The sequence below is a fragment of the Schistocerca serialis genome, chromosome 4 (assembly GCF_023864345.2).
Source record: "Schistocerca serialis cubense isolate TAMUIC-IGC-003099 chromosome 4, iqSchSeri2.2, whole genome shotgun sequence".
In the NCBI taxonomy this organism is placed as follows: domain Eukaryota; kingdom Metazoa; phylum Arthropoda; class Insecta; order Orthoptera; family Acrididae; genus Schistocerca; species Schistocerca serialis.
Window position 1 is genome coordinate 350,612,045 of NC_064641.1, and position 23,535 is coordinate 350,635,579.

General features: G+C 41.0%; 1 protein-coding gene across 1 annotated transcript in view; it reads right to left on the bottom strand.

The window, feature by feature from the left end:
• Positions 1 to 4,651: 4,651 nt before the first annotated feature.
• The window catches only part of LOC126474454 (putative inorganic phosphate cotransporter), a 95,133-nt gene continuing 76,249 nt past the window's right edge, over positions 4,652 to 23,535 (bottom strand). The window contains exons 9-10 of the mRNA XM_050101926.1: positions 11,826 to 11,949; positions 4,652 to 4,746 (exon numbers count right to left, since the gene is read on the bottom strand). Coding sequence (XP_049957883.1) covers positions 4,652 to 4,746; positions 11,826 to 11,949 — 219 coding nt within the window. The remainder of the gene's footprint in view (positions 4,747 to 11,825; positions 11,950 to 23,535) is intronic.

A 23,535-nucleotide genomic window follows, 5' to 3' on the forward strand; every position in this document is an offset into this window, starting at 1 on the left:
AAAACAGATACACCGCAAAAGCAACATTGTAAATTGTCACTCATTAGTAGCGTCGTGATAAAATCGTGTAGCTGTCACATAAACTAACCACTGTGTCCTCTGGTATCTCACAGAAAGTACTTTAAACCCAGAATGTATTTTCAAGTAAACCAAAATGTTGCATTAAAATCTCATTAGCAGTACTGGTAAATGTTCTAAGTATGTGAGCCTTATAGTCGTTACGTAATCGTGCAACAAACAAGCAAGAATGTACATACACAATAACGATGTGTCGTCAGTTCACTATAACAATGCATTCTTAATTTCTGTTTAAATAAGTTCTCTTGGTTCTTGACTGGATATTTAACTTCAAACATTGTTGCATGTTAACAGATTCTAAGTCTGACAAGCATACTAGTAATGTAATGTGAAAAGTTATATGGCAAAGACAAAGTTAAAAAGCAGATTATCTTTCAATAAACGGTTTTACATGAGAAATGTGGTGTAAACCTTTACTCTTCCTAGTACGCAGAGTTTGAACTTGCATGCAATTGTCAGGCGGTATACGTCGGTAAAGAATACTGGAGTTTTTCTCAAGGTTAGCGTCTATGTTATTTTTCCCTGAGCCAGCGGCCGCACGCGGCTGCCTGCGGTGCGAGTCATTGTCTGTCCCTTTGTTGGCGCGCGTCGTTATTGGGATTAGGAGACCTAACTTCCACAAATTCGCCTTGCCGAGAGGGCCCAGCTCTGTTTAAAGCTCGCCAGTTCTGATGGAATTCAGGTCTGTCGTTATGTCGGTAGTTTACATCGTTTCTTGTTTGTCGGTCACGTGGTGGAGAATTTCTCCCTGAATCGAAACTGCGCGCTGGACCGTTGCGTCTAAAGTTATTCTGTCTCCCCTGATAATATTTATTTTGGTTCCCATATTGTCTGTTTCTCTGATTGTCTCTGTGATAGTCATTACCACGGAGAGGTGATCTTTCCCTGTAGTTATTACTACTCTGCCAACGCTTGTCATACGGGTGGTGTCTGTTTTGGTCACGATATGTGCTGTGAGAATAGCCTTGTCGTGTCCAGTTATTACTTCTTTCATCGCGGAATTGCGACGGATGTGACCTGTAATTGTTGTGTTCCTCTTTCCGCATTCCGCGATTGTCAGTGTCAATTTCCAATTCTTGTAACAGTCCCTGAAAAGCTTCAATGTCGTCTTTGCAACGTCCTGCCAAAATAATATGTCGTAAATGTTCAGGTAATTTGATTAAGCAAATGCGGATGAGTTCTGAGGGGCTGTATGGGTTTGACAGGTACTGATTCTTGTGCAACATGTCTTCAAAATATTTCACAAGACTGGAGAATTCAGATTGTTCGAAATGTTTCATCATTATGATACCATGTTTTACCCGGTCTTGTGTGGCTTGAGACCAATATGCTGAGAGGAAGGCATGGTAAAATTCTCCTTCACTGTGGCAATCGTGAATGACCGACCGCATTCTTACAGCTGGTTCATTCTCTAAGTAGCCACACATAAATTCTAATCTGTGCTCTAATGACCAGTTGGGAGGAAAACAATGAGAGAATTGATGGAGCCATGCTTGTGGATGAATGTCGTTCCCAGAATTCTTAAATGTTTTGAATTTACGTGTAGTAATGAACAGCTTATAGTCAAAGTTATCATGTCGGCGAGTCGCATATCGGTCATTGTTATGTCGTTTCGGCGGTTCCATTTCAAAATTCGGTGCACCTTGCCAATTTCTTTCATAACTTCCGAAGTGTCCTGTGTTATTATTTTGTGGTTGTTCCGTATTTCTGAGTCCCTCTTCCCGTATTGGGGCGCGAGTATCCTCTGAAATACGTAATTCTTGTATTAACTGTGTCAGCTGATCTTGTACTTCCCGGATTTCTCTTTGGTGTTGCGTATTAATCTGATTCTGATTTTGTTTGAATTTCCTAATTTGTTCGCACTCTTCAGTGTCAGTGAAGGCTACAGGTCTTGTGTCATTCAGATCATCATCTACCTTTGTAGATAAGTTAGTGACCTGATCCGAAAGTTCAGCTACTTTCTCCGATAGTGAACACATTTCCTCAGTGTGTTTTTCTGAACCAAGTTTCAGAGTGTCCATTTGTGTTGAAATCGTATCTACTGTGTCCTTTAAGTTTTCCTGAGTTATTGCAAGTTGCGTAACCGAATCGGTAGATGCAACTGAGTCAATTTTAGCCCACAAGGTCTCATGATTTTCATGAACAATGGCTTGCAGTTCTTTTATGGCTGCTTCGTGATTCTGTAATGCATTTTCATGCCGCGAAAAAATAGGTTGAAAATGCTCACAAATTTGTGTTTTTACGTCATTACAGACTTTTTGACATTTCGATTCAATGTTATGTAACTCAGTAGTTAAATCTTCACGTGTTTGTTCAAGCGTGGTGTGAAGATTTTGTTCCATTGCGTCTAACTGTTGCTGTGTTTGTCTCTGGTGTTGTTCCATTGTGTCTAACTTTTGAAGATTTTGTTCCACTGTGTCTAACTTTTGCTGTGTTTGTCTCTGATTTTGTTCCATTGTGTCTAACTTTTGAAGCTTTTGCTGTGTTTGTCTCTGATTTTGTTCCATTTGTTGCATTAATTGCAATAATAATGTATTAGTGTCTGGAATCTGTTTCTCTACGCTTTTCGGCAGTGCATTTGCACCGGCAACATTCACATTTTGACAAGCAGAAAATGCGTCTTGACTTATTTGAGAAAACGGTGATAACCCAAAACCTGAATCTACAGTATTTGCGAAATTGTGTCCTGTCATTTCGGATTCCTGAGACGAGCTGTTGCCGACCGATCGATCGATAATGCTTCCCTCTTCACTAATTGTTTCACTGTCCGTACCATTGTTTGCCGCCCGCTCCATTTCCCTATGCACGATTACCAAATTACTACTTTGAACATCAGTTAATTCATTACTCTGCGGCGCTAACACACTGCCTTCGTCTTCACTGTCATTTCTCAGTTTACTTTGGAGCCTAGTATTACGTTTTTCACACGCCATTATTGTCACAGTATTTCACACGACAACACAGAAAAACACAATTTGAAGAGCAAAATAAAATAACGTAGCAATGGAAATAATGTCTAGTTAATTGCAGCTGCGAAATACTTGGTGCAAATCTACATGCATGCCACAACTGTTTTACTCTACAACAATGAAAACTACAACTACAAAGGAGATTCTCTCTACAATTACGCGCTAGCAATAAACAAAAGCTACACTAAATACACAAACTACAAGAAAAAAATCAGAAGATTCCAGTGAGGTATCCTAGGCTAAGGGTCGACATATGAAACGTCCCCTTTCAACAATTATACAAGACTGTGCTTAAACTGACACACAATATTTTGTTAGCGCAACGCAATCTGACTTTCAAAATTACCTACTAAAGAATGGCCCTGACAAACATTAAACTATACCTTTCACAAATCACTTACCTCACAAAAATCTTCGCTGCTCAAGCTACTGCAGTACAGCGAGCGCCACTACTGCCAGCTAAATAGAAGATTCAAACTACTGAAGGCACTAACTACTGATAGGGATAGTTAGCAAATGAAAGATATTAATAGAGAGCAAACAATGTATTTACCTTAATATCATCACAAGTCATAATATATATATCAGTTCATGACAAATTAGAAACCTCCGCCATCTCTCTCCCCACATCCACCACTGCTGGCGGCTCACCTCCAACTGCGCAACGCTACGCGCTGTTCACAGCCAGCTGCCTAACACTACAATGGCGAGTATTACAACAATGCAAAGCAGCCACAGACTGCACACAGCACAGCCAGTGATTTTCATATTGAGCGCTACGTAACGTTGCCAATAAGAAAACATAAACAGCCTACTTACATAGAGAAAACATAAACAGCCTACTTACAAGGTACCCTCCGCCACACACCGTCAGGTGGCTTGCGGAGTATGGATGTAGATGTAGATGTAATAACCCAAAACATACTACTCGTAATAGCTGTGATTATTAGTTAGTAAAAGAAATAGATACTGATGTAGTGTTGTTCAGTACACTGTCCTCAGTCATCAATAAAAACATCTGCATTTGTGCCCCGAACGCCTTGGATAGTGTGTGTGTGTGTGTGTGTGTGTGTGTGTGTGTTTGTATGTAATAGAAAATACATAAATTTCATTTTCAGTTTAGGGCTGATTGTGCATATAAGCTAGTTAAGTTCTACTGATGAACTGGACCTATTTAGCTGAGTGACCACACTTCGCAGCACCGTTTTGCAAAGACTTTTACTTCTACTACTGTTTAATGAGTATAAAGATATATGTAACATCCTATAAGGTAGTTCTAATACAGTTCTTGAGAGTAAGATTATGCTTCAGATATTCCAAATATGCATCAACAACTGCTGAAGGTGGTTCTAATGTTTCATTCTGTGAATTCTGTTGAAATGTTTCTAAGGGCATCTCTAGGACTATGGAATGACTCACACTCCAGAGAAAAGCAATGTATTCAAATAACATAACATCGTTAACCTGCATAGCGTTGCAGTCTTTATGTGACAGCTATGTACACGATATTTACAAGGTAACAAGTAACAAATAATGGTTACAAAATGTAAATAAATATTAGACTTAATTTAAGCAAAACGTCCAACACAGCTAACAGCTGCATTTCAGATGTACACCGAGTGTTCTTTCTCAAACGCATCGTTGACGTGGCCCTCGTCGAACTTCTTATAGGATTCTGGGGTCTCTGGAATATGACACGCTGTAAGCAAAATAAATACGAAGTTATTATTTTTATTTGTACCTTGCAGTACTTGATATATACGACATTACCGGGAAACATTGATTACGTGTCAGAAATTCAAATTTTGATTTTCTAATTATGTCTCAAGCTATGACTGAAAATTATAAATTATAAAACTGCAATTATTCTACAATACTACTTTATGCAACGCAAAGTAGACTTTATGGACACTTATTTTCTAAACAATTGTAGCAAAAATGTTAGAAAAAAATTAAAATATATGAAAGTACTAAGGAAGAAAAAAGAAATTTTTAAAATTTGTTAGGCTAGCATTTTAATAACCAGGATAATCATCTGCTTAAGGTGACGTTACAGACAAAACGAACGTTAAGCTCTCCCTCTGTTTCTCTCTCTCTCTCTCTTTAAGCAGAAGCATTTATTGACATTAAAAATGCTAACAGATTACATGGCACCACAGGTTATGTATATATCCCTGAGTCCTTTTTACAGCAAAAGTAACTAAATCTATTTATGGTGAAAAATCGAAGTTACTTAGGTCTACATGTTTCAAGAGAGGACTGCAAGTACAGTATGCAAACAATGGAATAACATCTGTTACAAACTTTTAAATATTAATTAAAATTCGTTTAGAAACAACTTTTTTGTTTCTCATCCAGAATCTAGATTGTATAAATTCTAGAATGAACCCTCAGTTCAGCAACAACAAGGAGTTTCCTGTGGCAGAAGCAAGTTGATCTTAAATCCAACTCTGGACACTTCCTTCTGTTCGACTGAACTTGTGCTCATATGTCAAGGGGATTGTAAACAATGACCTTGTTGACTCCAAAAACTATAAATTCGACACTAGCTTTACTTCTACATACTCGCTTCAAACTTCTAGGTAACCTAGAGGTATCTTACTCACACACTATCTTTTTCCAGCCAGCAGGTTTAATTTAAACTGCTCACGGCGAAGGAGAATAATGTCACCTAACACCCACCCCTCTGCGTTCTTGGATTGTCTTATCTTAACAGAAACTTTTCCCACATAGTAACATGTTCATCGAACTATTTAAAATCTTACACTTTACCTCACGCTCTTCACGTCCCCTGTCCCATTCGTAACGGAACTAGGGTATCTCACAACGAAATAATTTATTTTCTCAGTTAGTAAGCCATGTGTGCACCTACTTCGGTTGAAATTACTCTACGAGTTCCTCACTTACTAACCCATTTCTCTCCTCTACAAGTGACACACCCAACGATGTTGCTGGCGGGATCGAAATGTGAATGGAAGACTGAATTTGCTTGTAGGAAAGGAACACAGGCTTTGTATGTATGTGATAGGGTGCGTTCTGTTTTTTCTGTCACAAGTAACGTTATATACTGTTTCTCAAGCGCATATTTCCTGAGATGAAAGACAACGGTGAAAGGTTTCCAGGATCTAGTTTCAAAAGGCGGTAAGTGATCTGCTACAGCTGATAATTAGAATCTATAAGTCAACTGGGACAAATCTAAGTTCGTTATCTGATTATCTGCATTGACCCACAATAGTCTTCATTCTAAGAAAGAAACAACGAATAGAATGGTACAGTTAAGCATTTTTTTCATGATATAAATGAGACTACAGTCTTAGTTCCTTGTGTGTGTAAAAGTTCCAGATATGTCTGATTATATTAGCCAAGTTACCTACTGCAAATGTCAAAACTTTTGAAATTGTTAAAATCTGATCTGCTGGCATATCTTATTAAGCAACAGCATATGTACTGCATTAGGAACGGGACGTGGCCAGAATAGGACAAACAAATGAGAAAGGCATAATGTTGATCATTAACCGCCGCTTACACAATTTGTACAGTATGAGTACTGCCGACGTCAGCGAGGTGCTGTAGACCAATAGATGTACATCTGTCACCAAAACTGGAACTAACTTTTTTTCAGCGTAAATCAGTTTCATATCAGTTCAAATCAGTTTAGCATGTCTACCTACTTTCACTGCCTTGACGATAATTACACCCCAAACTACACCTTCGTGAGTAGCTTCACTTTAATTATAACGAGGAAGTAAAGTGAATGTAGAACGACTAATACTGGTCAAAACCATAGTGTCATGGTCGTGAGTACAATCACATGTGATAATGATACTGCCTGTGGCAGCACTTACGTATATAGGGAATAACAGCGGTCTTATCACATTTCTACATCTGTATCTATATACAGGGTGGAGAAATATTGTGTCACGAATTTTTAACCCTTGATAGCTGATGCCAGTAGAAACCAAAATTACTAATGTTGTGTAGGTCGACAACGCACCATTTTTAAACTACGGAAACTTGGCGCAACGCGCTCCGATTGGCCGCGGGATTGCCCCGTTACCATTCATCAGTTGACGGTTCACACATACAAACGTCCCTCGCACCTTCAGTGCCCCAACGTGATAGGCACACGTGTCAAACAGATCTTGCTGTTTGTCTCTATCTCACGTAAGATTCACTTCGCTTCGGAGCACACATACACCTGCGATTTAGTCATGTAGTAAGCATGGCGGCACAGTATTCGTTTGAAGAACAACGAGATATGGAAGACATCATGTTTACGCTAGTGACTGTTAAACTTTTTATTTCCACTATTGCAATTTCGGCCTTAGGCCATTATCAAGTGCAGATGTTTTGGCTTTAAGCCATGTCAACTTTAAACACGCTGAAATGGTTTAAAGCCAAAATATCTGCACTTGAAAATGACCTAAGGCCGAAATTGCAATAGTAGAAATAAAACGTTTAGCGGCCACTGGCGTAAACATGATGTCGTTCAAAAACTTTTACATGATTGTGCATCCCAGTTACGAAAAGTTAACGAGGTATAGTTTATGTTTTTGGACAATCCGACGGTAATGCGCATGAAGCTCGACGGTTGTATGAGGAACCAGCAAGACGCCGCCAACACCCGCAAATGTTAACAGCAACTCACCAGCGACTTAGCGAAACGAGCAGTTTAGCGGGATATCATGGTGATGCTGGAAGATCTCGAACACAACAGTATGCTGCATTTGAAGAGGCTGTTCTCTAGCGCTTCCAGCAAACACCTACGACAAGTACTCGAGCCGCTGGACACGACATGGGGCTCACTAATTGGTTAGTCTGGAGGGTTTGAGGGACGACGGCCAGCATAAACTTAGTTTCCACCTTGTCCAACACCTAAATCCTGTGGCAGACTATGAACACAGGCTAGGGTTCTGACGGTGATTAGCCGGCCGGGGTGGCCGAGCGGTTCTAGGCGCTACAGTCTGGAACCGCGCGACCGCTACGGTCGCAGGTTCGAATCCTGCCTCGGGCATGGATGTGTGTGATGTCCTTAGGTTAGTTAGGTTTAAGTAGTTCTAAGTTATAGGGGACTGATGACCTCAGAAGTTAAGTCCCATAGTGCTCAGAGCCATTTGAACCATTTTTTGACGGTGACTCTGCGACGTGTTGCACGAGATCCCGACTTCTCCGCCATGGTGTTGTTTACCGATGAGTGCACCTTCCATCGGAATTGCCTTTACAACACTGGAAACGTTCATTACTGGGCAAGGGGAAAACCTCATGTCACGTACGTCCACGGACACGAAGAACGATTTTCGCTCAACATTTCGCAGGCATTGTGGGTGACCATCTGACTGGGCCGGTCCGTCAACCTTCTCGACTTACCGGGGCGAATTGCTCTACCCTGCCTGCTGGAAGATGTTCCTCTCGTCATACGGCTATGCATGTGGATGGAGCATGATGGAGCGCTTGCACATAACAGTTGTGCTGTGCCTGGATATTTAAATGAACTCTACGACGGCCAGGTAATTGGCAGAGGTGCTTGTAGGACATGGCCCCCGCTATCACCAGACTTCACGCCATTGGATTTTTTCCTGTAGAGATTCTTCAAGGTTCTAGTTCACCCACCCCGACGCGAACCACCTAGAAACGAAGAGGAATTAATGGATCTCATACAATAGGCCGCCAATCACATCAGGGCAATTCCAGGATTCTTTGAAAGAGTTCGGCAAAACACCGTTCGACGTTACCAAGCTTGTGTCGCGTTAGAAGGCCGCCAGTTCGAGCACCTGCTTGAAGTAAACAATGTCCTGTCTACAAAAAAGGGCTTTTTCAGGGCCGAGACAATTTGCAAAAGACTTTATGCGAACTAACAGCAGTTGACGGGTTTGTTCTCGGTACGTCTTATCATGAAACTAAATTGGATGTGTCGTGTGGAAGGCTGGCGCGCTACCATCGAGCATGCAGACCGCCTTGGATACATCGCGATCTCCGGCAGGCAAAGCACTTGCGGTTATGCGTTGTCCAGAGCATCCGGCAACAGAGTAAACCCGCGGCAAGTCGAAGCGCGTGGTACCAAGTTTCCGTAGTTTAAAAACTGAGCGTTGTCGACCTATGCAACATGAGTAATTTTGGTTTCTATTGGCATGAGCCATCCAGGGTTAAAATTTCATGACACAATTTTTTCCACGCAGTATGTACTCCACAAGCCACCGTATGGAGCATAGCGGAGGTACCGTATACGACAACTGGCCATTCGTATCCTTTTCCACTACCAAACAGAGAGAGGGGAAAACTAATGTCTTTATACCTCCGCAAGAACCGTAATTTCTTCCGTGTTGCGGGTTTTTATACGAAATGTACGCTCGGGGCAGTAGAATCGTTCTTTAGTCAGTTGCAAATCTCTGTTCTATAAATTTTCTCAATAGCGTTTCTCGAAAAGATCGTAGTGTTTCCTCCAGAGATTTTCACTTGATTTCATGAAACATCTACGTAACACTCGCGTACTTATCACATCTTCCTTAAGAAATCTGGCAGTATGTCTCTGAATTACTTTTATGTCTTCCTACAATCCGAAATGGTGCGAATCCCAAACATTCGAGCGATACTCAAGAATGGGTCGAACAAGTCTTCCAATAACTGATCTCCTTTATAGATCTACACTTTCCTAAAATTCTCCCAATAAACCGAAGTCGTCCATTCTTACGTGCTCGTTCCATTTCATATCGCTTCGAAACATTACGCCTTAATATTTAATCACTGTGACTGTGCCAAGCAGCACGCCACTAACGCTCATTGTTGTTATCTCTTGCTGTCTTTCCAAGGATCCATATACGCCATTGCGCCTTGCTCCTAACGCGGTGCGACTGTGCTTGTTCCACACGCAAGTAGAGGCACATGTGTAGGTTGCATGCCTCTTGCGCAGCATCTGCATGCGAGTGATACCATTCACACTTGTGGTCACGTTGGGTACCTCTGCCTCCAGGTGGGACAAGCCACAGCCGCACGGCGACCAGCTGCGAGGCGCTCACGTGTAAACGCACCGTAATTGTCACCGTCCCCTCCTCCCAGTGACAGTCTCCTTCGCTCTGTCCGACCAATACTGTCTCCTCTCGCTGTCACTCTCTCCCTCTCGCTCTCTCTTACTATTAGTATCTCATTTACTTCTTCCCACTGCTGCTATTTCTTCTCACTGGCACTCTCTTAATCGTTGCCAATGGCGTAGATCGTCTCCCTGTCACTGGCTTTCATCCACTTCCACTTTCTTCTTCCCTTTATTCGTCTCCCACTGGCACTGTTTCGTTCACTCTTTTCCTAGTATTGTTCTGTCCTGTCAACTACGTTCCTCTGTCACTGCGTCCTTTTCTTTCTCTCAGGCTGGTATTGCTGCTACTCCCTTTCTATACCTCAACCACTGTCTACTATCTTCCAGTATCTGTGACTTCTCTGTCTCTTTCCCAATGCCACTGTCTCCTTCTCTCTCAGCATAAAATAGCGCGAATATCTTCGCATGCCAAAATTTTTGCGAACAATTTTAAAGGTGCTGAGGAAGGTAGAATGGGGCAACTGGTACCTCTTTTCGGTGAGTCTTCTGATAAACAGGAGTATATTCGCCTTTTCTGGACACGGATAGGAGCATTCTTCCGCTGGTACTCTTCTTCCCCCTCCCCCCCCCCCCCCCCCCCCCCCCCAAAGCAGGGCATGTCACTCATATGAAAAGAACTGTATGGACAGCAAAATTTTGATAGTTTACTTATGCGAAATTGAAGTAAAGTAAAACCAATTTTACACCTCAGGCCGAAATTTTAAGTGCACAAAATTTTTTTGCGTATGCTTCAGTTCTGTAACAACGTAGAACTTCTGATGATAACGGAGAAACTTAATGGCATATTTCTCCTTGCTACGTCGCGTTATAAGCTACGGTTAACCTCACAACGGATTTTACGAGTACGTGTAGGGTAACTTAGAGACCTCTGCATCAAGAAAACTTAGCATCTTAGTAATACATCGTCATAATTTCAGCCATTTCCTGTGTTTAGCGGTCTTGGAATCCACTACATTGCATATACGCTCCAGCGACGCTCTCAAATGGAAACTTTTTCATCGCCCCCTGTATAAACGCCTCGTCAAAAACCTGTGCTCGACAGAACTATGCGTCGACCAAATTGTTTTATGTCAGTGTTTTATTGTCACGGTGTGTAACTTCATTAGAATTAAATCTGATTAATTACTGAGCGCGGCTCTTTCTAAAAGTGGCCGACGTTCCGCTACTGTGGAATATTTTTCTGTTATAAAACTCCATACGGTCCAAAGGCTAAATGAAAGGCGAAACGTGGTTGTTAGATAATCGAGGCATGAACTACTGTTGAAATACACGAATGAGCACATTCATACAAACAAAAGCTATGGACACATGGCGAAGACTTGAAAAGAGACCACGTATCAACCACAACACATCGTAACACAAGCGACAGCGTCTTTGACAACTGAGTTACGTAAGGGAGCGTGTATTCACATTTTGCTAAACATAACATCTTATCTTAGTTGAAGGATAAACATTGTAGTACTCTATTAGTGAACGTTGGTCCATGAAGAGGTTCTTTCTACGGGGTGTCGGTAGTGACATAAAAACTACGTTCTCTGCGTTGGATCAGCTGCAGTTTGGATTCTGAAAGTTCTTGTGAACACAGATGATTTAAGCTTTTATCACCACCTTTGGAAGAGTACTGCAGAGCAAGTAGAATGGTGCGTATTTTTGGAAATGAGAAGTACAAATCCGTGCACGTCGGTACAGACCTTCTTCTTCAGGCCTGTTCCAGGGCTGCTCCTTGTCGGTGGCCAGCACCAAGTACAGCAGGAACGTGACCAGGCCCACGCCGGCAGAGATGAGGAACATGATGTCCCACTGACCCCTCGTTTGCTGAAACAGTCAGGCCGGACGAGGAATGAAGCACTCGCTATCCTCATTACTTCACAAAAATTATCATTTGTACTAGGAGTTAACCAAATATCAGTAGACCTTTGGTACATGTTACGTTGCGTTTATCACTTTTTCTCAAAATTTGCATACATTTTACTGCACTGTCAGCAACGACGCTGTCCACGTTATTGTACAGATCTACTGTGCTTATACATTGTAAGAACTTTCAGCATTGCAGCGCGTCAGCAATCGTAAGTATCGAAATAATTATGAAAAATCCGCCTCGGTTGCACAAACTACCTGGTGTTTACCTAGGTTTCAGCGTGGGTAACCACGCATTCTTCAGAACAAATATAAAACAGCTTGCCTAAATAGGCATAGTCAAAGGCTAAATTAACACGTACAGCGGCAAGACTCCATAATTTTTTTTTTACAAATACACGGTACATATGTACTAAGTCAATAATATAACTTATCTCAACCCTGTGTGTACTGCCTCGCCCCAGCCAACGTACGATGGTCACAGGCTCTCCACCGAACTGGGGCACCGCAGGCTGCTCACATGAGCGGCTATCGAAATCACTGCGCATGCGCGCGGCCAGGAAACGCTCTTCTTATGCACGGGAGCGGGATTACAAAGTTAACACGGATCGGGATCTAACTGATTGCCAAAATTTATCGCACAAATAGCAAATTGAGCAAATGATAAAAGCGGTGATGCAGGAATTAAGACATATTTAACAGCAACGCACGACAAACTTTGTGCACGGATGGTAAATCAGCCACAAGCTAATATGGAGGCCCTAGAAATAGGCAGAAATTACAACTAAACTGAAAAGATAGCTCTGCTGAGGACGTTATTGTTAACGGATAAGACAGCACTAATGATATCTGCTGCAGAAACAGCCATAGTCGCTACATCGCCATAATACTAAGCGGCCGACTAGGCCGTAATCAGAAGACGTTAAAGATTTATGACATACCTTGGCTCCATGATTTTACAATTACATAGAAGCCAACGAAGGTACACAAAATACTTCCTAAAGCGCTCAGCAATAAGAAAATACAAATTGTGTTCATCTAGTCTAACCAAACTCTCAGCACAGTAGGAGGGAAAACGTACCAAAACGGGGGGGGGGGGGGGGGGGGCGAGGCGTCGTTACCATCCGTGAACAATCAACACAACATCGTGCGCGTGCATCAACCAACTTCCACGTCATGCAACTTAATGTGAAGAATTAAGTAAGGGACCGAAACCCTCAAAGAAATTTCTGTTTTTTAATTGGAGCTGATCGTTAAGGACATCGTCTTTGGCATACTGTAGGTGTTTAAAAATCTGCATTTCCTCTAAGATGTCCAATTTTAAACCCTTAACTTCAGCATGAAGCAACTCGATATTAGACGGAGAACTCGGCGCATGAGCTATTTGTATAAGGTGTTCCGCATAATTGGAACCCCTCGTACCATCACCGCTTCTAGTGGGGATGTACTCTTTATGTCTAGTCATGACAATTCGGCCTGTCTGATCTATGTAAAATTTCGCACAGTAACCGCAAGTAATTTTATACACTCCAGACTGAGACAGTTTATCATCTGTGATCTGCAACGAGTGGATTAAATTCTTGTGCAGATTATTGTTGGTGGAAAAGGCTACTCTGAAGTTATAGGCTCTAAGCAATTGATTTTAGCCTTTGACTATGCCTATTTAGGCAAGCTGTTTTATATTTGTTCTGAAGAAGGCGTGGTTACCCACGCTGAAACCTGGGTAAACACCAGGTAGTTTGTGCAATCGAGGCGGATTTTTCATAATTACTTACACATTGGCTTGTCAGTTATCATTCATTGCATTTTTATTTCCCAATAGTGAAGTAAATGAATTATCATGGCCAATTATAATCCATATAACGAATTAATCTAAAGAGAGGAAGAAATGGACTGCTGTTCACTCAAGTGTCATTACCTTCAGTGTATCGCTAACGGCAAAACTGTCAGGAAAAGCTGAAATTTTTTTGTTGGCACAGGTGTACTATAAGTAGCAGCAGAATAATTCCGGGTGACAGTTTGTTAGGTTTGCAGCTACGTCATTGCAAACTGTGTAAATCAGAAACCCATGTTGTGCAATTTAGAATAAGTAAACATTACTAACAGCAATGAAAACTATACATTGACAGTCACACAAAAAATGTATTTTACGCTGTCAGAGGGAGTGTTAAATTCTGCAACGGAGTGTGGGCAGTTTAGCACTGTTACCAGATCCTTCGCGTTCACCTAGTTGTACCGTATTTTGGAGTTCACGTTGGACTTTAGCAACCCACTTAACTGGCAGGGTACATTATTTCAAACGTTGGAGAAAGGCAATATCTACAATAAAATCATGTCTAGTATAGCGCTGTAGTGCTCAAACCAATCTTCACATAGCATGCTTTACTAGGAAATTTCATTACAGATATTCAGTAAGATATTTGACAGATATAAGTATCACGACTTAATGTATTCTATGCTGAAAAACAGAAATAGGCTGTGACCGTTACTGAAGCGACAGAGTTTCACTGCAGATCTCCCACTGCTGAGTGTTATGCCATATTTTATGAATCTTACAGGTATATGCAAAGATTACCGGCACATTTTGTAAAAGCCTGTTGTGAATATTCAACGCACCAAATAATCCACAAAGAGTACGAGCACTCAGCTCAGATGAAATTATTTTGAAAGACCGCAGGCACTTACTAATTTGTAAAAACATTGTTTCAAACCAGAACTACTATTCGTCCTGATGATACGATTGTAAATGGTAAAATTGTGCAACGTACACTCAAACAAAAATAAAACAAAAAAACAAATAAAAAACTCGCCACGAAGAACTTGTTCGAATGGAATGGAAATCGGTAGTCGTGATATACATGTACAGAAAAAAACTGATTACAGTTCCAGAAAACTTGCCTGATTTATTTCAGAGCGAAAGAGCTTCACAAAATAAGCAAGTCAGTAACACATCTGGCGCTTATGGAACCAGTCATTCGGCTTGGCACTGATTAACAAAGTTGTTGGACGTCCTGAGAAATATTGTGCCAAATTCTGTTCAATTGGCGCTGTAGATCGTCAAAATCGGGAGGTGTTTGGAATGCACTGTTCAGAATGCTCCTAACGCTGTCATTTGGGGAGAGATCCGGCGCCCTTACTGGCCAAGACAGGATTTATTAAGAACGAAGACAAGCAGTACCAACTCTCACCGTTTGCAGGCGGGCACTATCTGCTGAAACGTAAGCCCAAGGTGGCTTGCCAGGAACGGCAACAAAACGGTGACTAGAATTTCGTCGACACACAATATTGTCGGAAAACCGAAGTGATTTAAGGGTACGGAGGATGACAATCAAAGAGGTCCTGTTATGAAGAGAAATAGCACTCCTGACCATCACTCCTAGTTGTGAGGTCGTATGGCGGGTGATACATTGGTATTCTAGCGCTGCAAGGGGCATCTGCAGATATGTCTTCGCTGCTCACCAGGGTTCACTCCGAAGTGGGACTCATCAGCGAAGACAATTCTACTACAGCATGAGATTCCAGGCCGAATATGACTTAAACCTCTGCATACTGGTTTATTGATGTACAGAGGTCAATGGGAGTTGGTGCTAGTGACTTCGTGAGCTAAGCCCCTTTCCTGTTTGCCGCCTATCAATGGTCCATGTGGTGACTGAAGCACCTGCTGCACTTCGGATGGATATAATGAATCCCGGGTTCTGAGTGCCTCTCTGACGATTGATGATCCTCTCGTCTGTCGTCTTTCTAGGTTGACCAGATCCTTCTTGGGCCATGGTTCACTCTATCCTGAGTAGTGGAATCGCTCCTATTCAAATGTTAAGCGATCCGCTGATTGTTCCAACCGGCTTCTCTGAAACCAACTATACGTCATCTCACAAATGTTGATATCTATGTACATTGTTCACACCCCTGTCTCCAAGACATAGTTACTGTCCAAATGATTTCACGGAATGAAATTTGTAAAAACGTTATTCTCTGGTATCGATATGCCCGCAGTTCGCTGTTCTTCCCAGCAGCGAAAATGTGCTGCAGCGTACCACATTTATCCATCGGCTGCCAGTGTTTGCATTGTTGCATTTTCCGTCGATACCTGTATGAATAGAGCGTATAACATACTATCCTAGGGGCTCATTTATCCCTATTTCAAGTTCCACTAAATCCTTTCGTGTAAATTACTGTCTAAACTGAGTATGAAACATACGGGTAGCAACTCTACTAATGGACTCCGGATATGTGTTAAGTACTAATTTACGACTGCCTAAAGCAAATGAAAAGCATGTAAGTAACCTGTAGATAAGTGTCAGTCTTTTAAATGTATGTCGGTAATGCGAAAGCCACCATATGTTGTATGGTGGAGGTTGCATAGTGAACCAGAATCATATTCGTCATTTCCTATTCAATTCGCGATGGCCCACGTTTCGCAGAGCACAGGGCCTTCCTTGTAACATCAGGTCGGATTTTGTACAGTAGTTTCGTGAAGCATTTTCGCCAACTAAAAAAACACAAGACGGAGCTAGCAGCTCATTGAATTTTCTCTAACTTTTCCGTTAATCAAAATAGCTAAAACGGCCTAAACAGGTGACCATTACGAAATAATTAGTTTTGTTCGTGACTTTCTTTGTGTGTGAATCACACTACCTTTGGATTTTTCTGATAAATATACGGCATCTATCAAATAAAGCAACATGTAATTGTTCCACCTTAAAGATATCTACCGTTCGTAGCTGATTCCAGCGCCTGATCCTAGAACACACAGTGAAGTCATATTGTGTCTTTTTATCTGTATGCGAACAGTAGCTACATGTGTTAATGTTTTGTATTAGCTTTCACAGTCAGCTTCGATCCAAGTGCTAACTATTTCCAAGTCGTCGGTATTTATATAAGGCATATTTTCAGTAAAAGATTTTTTTCTCACTGTGTAATCTCCCTTCATAATATAGCGTGCCTCATAATTAACAGTGATAACTAACACTTGTGAAAGTCTAAGAAACTGAAGCAAAAGCGTTACTTTCGTTTACGAGGTAATTGCAAATATGTGATTTCGAACCACCATTGACTTCTGATACGATGTATCGTCCATAGTACAAATATATTTGAATTGTAAACTTTTCAGTCTATTTCCCACCTAACTGAGCACAAATTTCACTCATAATCTGTTACTTGATAAAAGTTATTGTACAGTCGTTTCTGTTACTGCAGGTGTTCTACTTGTTTTCTGCAGAAGGAGAATTCATCCAAACACCCTTCGACCATTCTATTAATCACGACGAGACTGTACTATTCGGACTTCAGTTCTGAAATCCTACGAAAGGGAATGCCACGCCATTCCTGAGATGGTCCCTGAAAGAAAAATCACAGGATCGGGGCCGGTGAGCTAGGAGGCCAAGGCAGAGACCTGGCCGGCTCGACCTACCTATCTAGGACCATAAGGCTTGTTACATGTGATGTTACTCTCGTCAGCAAAATGTTGATGTGTCACATCACGCATGTATCACATTCCATAACCACAGTACGTGAGTGAAATTTGAACCCAATTCGTATATATTTTTACCAACTAGGACAACATGACGAGGACTGTGGTGGCTCGTAACTCTACATATGGAACTTCACTGTAAAGTACTCATTTGCTGATATACGTTTACCAGAACCTTTTTTTGCGTCTATTACTGTATACTTTCACACATGTGAGTTTTTGCTAAGAATTATTATTCACACTGTATAATGGTAAAGACGTTATGATTGATTATCAGTTAATTATCATGCCCTGTAAAGTATAAATCCAAGATGGCGTTGTCCAGAAATTCAGAAATTTTATGCCAGTGGTGGGGTATTCAAAAAGGCAAAATGGCAGAACTAACCTGTTTGTGCTAGCCAGAAATTTAAAAAATCCAAGACAGTAGAACTAGCTCACTTCTATTAGCACCCATTATAATGTTATGTTCAAAAGTATTTGATGCATATAAAATTAGCGAAATGTTCAAATATATCTGAAAAAATTGTCTTATTCATCATTAATTTCTAAATAATAGCCAATACTTCCATCTAAAAAAACCACATGAGCTTCTTTTTTTATTTTTTATTAATTAGTGCCATCTACAAAAGTAGTCAATTATTTATCAAAAATGCGTAGAGATGTTAACAATATCTGTTTAAAATGGCACTAATGATCTATTTTATAGGTTAAGCAGCACTTGTAAACGAATTTAGTTTGATTAATGTACCACAATTGGAGCAAGACACAGTTGACTCAAAATGAAATGATCACACACACACACACACACACACATACACACACACACACACACACACACACACACACACACACACACACAAGCACATCTGCCTTTTGCTACATGCTCAAAAGTGTGGATGCTTCAGTTAAATTGTGTCAGTTGACCCCATGTTCAAAGTATCCTTACGTCTTGCATTATTTATCGAAAATACATAAAAGGTATAACTTACAGTAATTCTACATCTAACAAATTTGTGAAAAAGACGTTAGCAAGACAATGTTTATGTTAAGTATTACAATGTTATTTTCACGTCTAAAATAACCATCAAAATACGTAAATGGTGTAACTTACAGTAGTTACATGTCTAAGATGTTTGTAAAAAATAGGTAAGTAACACAAACTGGGTTTATATCAAGTGTTGTAATGGTGTCTTAACATCTAAACTATCTGTCAGACTACATAAGGGGCGTTGACATTTCGATTGTGGGATTATTTGAGGCTATGTTACTCATGGTACAAAGGTCAAACTATGAACACCTGACATTTCAAGAAATTTTTCAGTTTCACTTCACCAAACACCATTTTAGGGGGAAGAAGGTAAAGCTCCATGTACCGCACTAGAAAAACATAATCGTTAATACAGATTGGATAATACTGATTTTTAATAAATTTGCTGTAGGCCTACGAGAGATTATGTTCCGTAAGTGGTGCCGAAGTGAAATTTCGAGGAAGGCTACGATATCTACTGATCGACAATATGGTACCAAGGCTCTCTAACACTGTATTTATCTACCTTCCCACAATCAGCCACTGAATAATTCCAATATCTAACTGTAATTCTCCAAACATATTGTGTAAATACACAAAATGACGAAAGATAAAGTAACTGACCAAGCACCATTTTAGTGGGGGGGGGGGGGGGGGGTGGAGAAAACATTTTGACAAGATCTTTAATGTGTAGCAACACATAAATTACATATTTTCGTAATACATGCATGAAATGCAGTTGTAAACATGACCAAAGACAATGATAAACTGGTTTCGACACAGAGAGAGAGAGTGTCTACACTAAAGTAAAATCATTTATCAAAAGACAAGCAGGCTGTTTATTGCAATACACAAGTATAATTATAGAGCTTTTGTTGTGAACAAGTATTCGATCTTGCACCAAAATACAGTTATTTCTCAAAACATGTAAAATTTTGTGTACAAGACACATGTAGCTATACTGTCGTAACCTGGTTGTTCTATAACATTTAAAAAGTACATGTCTCACATAGTAACACTAAAGATAAAACCTACAACTTAAACAGTGGTTGTGGATTAACTTAGTTCCATCTATGTACCACGCATTGAAGAAACCAAAATACGTAATGATATATCCTACAACACTATTAACATTATAAACACATGTGGGCACTACTGTTCTCTAACTTACAGTACACCTTTCAATGAGAATAGTTTGATCATTGTAACAACGGAGACAATACTATTCCCATGACTAAGGTGAATTATTTCTAAAGATAAAAAAAATCTCATCTTACTTCAGCTAAAACCTGTAATAAAATCATACCGACATTATAGAAATACCATACTAGGGTATTAACTTTATCCTGCACTGCAAAACCTTGTCGTCTTCTCTTTATAATGGTAAATTTTGCTGTCACACAGTGGAGTGTACGGTACTGTGCCCAAATACATCGTTATGTTCAAGAAAATTGCAACAAATTTTCCTATACATCGTCATGTTTACAAAACGCATGTGGGTTCCATCCAAGCACTGTAAAGTAATTTGTAAGACAGGTTTTTTACATTTCCGAATGGGGAGACGAGAAATGAATTACAATAAAAGATTCGTTCTACAACAGTTTACGGATTTATGAGCATACATTTACAAAACTATAAATTTGTCATCATTTTACATACATTCTGCACTTTTTGTTAGATATGCTTGGTCAGCATGGTCTCATTGCTGTGTGGGCTGCAGCTCTTGTCACTGCAGCACTACAGCAGTGTACAGCGTTCGCTTGTCAATTACTTGTAGAGCTTCAAACAGAAACAACTTATTTTCACTGAACTGCGTGTTCAGTAGCTTAATTCGTAAATTTCCTATGTATTTGTGTGCTTAGTAGACACAGTTTCGCATTTTAATAACTATGTGGTCAATAGTTCCGCTGCCTGTATCGCCCCATTCTTTTGTTTGTTTCGAGCTGAACAGTCAGTTCAGCTAGAGCTCAGTAGGGCGGCAGCCTCATGTCCCTGTAGGAACGCAAGAGAGTACAGCGTTCGTTTGTAAATTATTTGTACAAGCTTCACTCCAGAACGTCTCACGGGAGCCCGTATGAGTCCGCTACCGCGGCGACCCCCATCTCTGCCCGCACTGTGGTCGACCCCTCACCCACTGACGAGTGGGAGGTCGTTCTGAGGTGTGGAATGCAGCAAAAGAGTCTCTAGGGGGCCTTACGATAGGCCTCTCCAGCGGGTCTGACAAAGAGGTTTCAGGCGCTGCTTGTGGCTGATAAACATCCTGAGACAAATTCAGTCGCTTGTCCTGTCTCAGTGGAAGGCTCTCAGCCTACAAGGTCCGGGCAAAGGGTGAGGTTGCAGGTAGTTGAAGCTCCATTTTTGGGCACATAATGGAGCCTGCCAGGGATATCGCTGCCAAGACGAAGTTCGGTGTGCACTGTGTGTGTATACTGTAGGGGAATCACTTCAAATATGGAACGGGTCTTTTCAGATGTCATGAACAGTACAGGATGTAGACAGCTGCAGGTAGTGGCCCGTGTTGGTGCTAATGATGTGTGCCTCTTTGGACTGGAAGAGACAGTCTCTGATTTCGGGCGGCTGTCTGATGTAGAGACTTCCAATCTCACTTACAGGATGAAGACAGTGTTCTCCATCTGTAGCATCGTCGACAGGACCGATTACGGACCTTTAGTACAGAGCCGATTGGAGATTCTGGATGGCAGCTACAGGGGCTTCTGCAACCATATATGGTGCAGATTTCTTTACTTGCGCCGAAGCTTGTCGGGATGTCGTGTTCCGCTTAACAGGTGTGGTTTCATCACACACAGGAAGCCGATTCTTGGGTAGTGGAACTGTGCGGAGTGGCCTTTTGTAAAGCTAGAGGACCTCAGGAAAGAACAAATTGGGCTTCAGTCTCAAAAAGAGTAGGCCAAACTCAGGACGAGGGTAGACCTAGAAATATTAGGTGCTGTAACTGTCATGGAATAGAATCAGAGCTACAAGCACTGATAGAAAGCACTGAACCTCAAGTCGTTATAGATACTGAAACTTGGCTAAAGTAGGAGAGACATTAAGCAGAAACTTTTTTGCAGAGGATCTAACGATTTGCAGGAACAACAGATTAAATATAGTTTACGGTAGCGTGTTTGTTGCTGCGAGAAGTAGTTTTCTTTTTTTTTTTAAGCGAAATTTAAACAGGTGCTTCCTGTGAATTAGGACAGATAGAGGTTACACTGTACAAACTAAACTAAACTCCGTCCGCACAGGCTTTGAAAGGCCCAACGGTACCAACCGGCCGCCGTGACATCCTCAGACCACAAGCGTTGCTGGATGCGGATAAGGAGGGGCATGTGGTCAGCACACCCCTCTCCCGACCGTATGTCAGTTTACAAGACAGGATATACTGTGCAGCCGGAATAAATTAATAATTGGTTCATTTCACTGTCTCCCGCTCCACCCCTGAGCTAATAAGGAGAATCATAACGGATGCAAGATTCGTAATCACAAAGTCATCGTAGCGATACTGAAAACCGTAACATCCAAACCCAACAAAAATAAACGCAGAATGTATCTGTCTAAAAAAGCAGGTAAAAATTCGCTTGACGCCTTCCTAAGAGGCAGTGTCCATGCCTTCCGATCTCATTAAACAAGCAAAGCCACATGATTTTAAATTCAAGTAGTATCGATAGCAATTGAGAGATTTATACGAAACAAATTAATACGAGAAGTAGTTCATACCACATAGGAAAAAAAAACAGGGTAGGCAGAAGCAACGATAAATGCACAAGAAATTTAACAGAACGCACAATCCCAAGACTGGTGAAGCTTTACGGGCGCTCAAAATTTAACACTGAGTCCAATGCGAGATGCATCAGTGGCAGGACATAGTAAATACCCTCACTGCAAGCTAACGATTATAATATTACCGACAACAGTGCCATTAAAGTACAGTTACTAAATACGGTCTCCATCGAAATTCCTTCATCGAAGAACATGAAGTAAATATTTTGCAAATCGAATCAAAAACTATTGCTTACTAGAGTAAGGTAAAAGTAGATATCCTCAGTACAGCGAAGCAACTCTGATCAAAAACTGCAACTTCCCCAGTACAGACCGTGTACCAGTTAGATTCCTTTGACGTAATCGCTCGGGGAAAGATCCCTATCCGAAGATTGGAAAGTGGCACAGGAAACAGAAGGAATCCGTTGAATTACAGGCCCGTATCACTGACACTGATTTGCAGGAGGATTCAGGGACATGTACTATTCACGAACATTACGAATTACCTCGAAGAAAACCATCTGCTGAAAAATAGCATAGATTCAGAAAATATAGTTATTGTGCAACACTAGCTCTTTATTACATGAAGAAATGGGTGCTGTAGACAGGGGATCTCAAATTTGTTCCATATTTCTGGATTTCCAGAAGGCTTTTGATGCCTTTCCTCACAAGCAACTTCTAATCAAATTACATACATATGGAGTATCATCTCAGTTTTGCGACTGGATTCGTTGTTTCCTGTCAATGAGGTCACAGTTTATAGTATTTGAGGGGAAGTCATCAATTAAAATGGAAGTGATATATGGCATTCCCCAAGGAAATGTTATAGACCATCTGCTGGTCTTAATCTTCATAAATGGCGTGAGACAATCTGAGTAGTACTCTTAGATTGTCTGCAGATGATGCTATCATTTAGAGTCTATTAAAATCATCAGAAAATCAAAACCAACTGCAAAATGATTTAAACAAGATATCTGCACAGTGCGAAAATGGGCATTTGGTTCTAAGTAATGAAAAATGTTAGGTCAACATGAGTTCTAAAGGGTCTGTTAAATTTCGGTTACATGACAAATCACACAAAAATATACAAGCTGTCAGTTCAACTTAATACCTCGGAGGGACAGTTACGAACAACTTAAACTGGAATGATCACATATACAAATTTGCGGGAAGGCGATCCAAAGACAGCATTTAACTGGCAGAATGCTTAGAAGATGCAACAAATCCACTAGATGGGCTGCACTATGCTTATCGTCCTCTGCTGGAGTATTCCTGTGCAGTGAGGGAT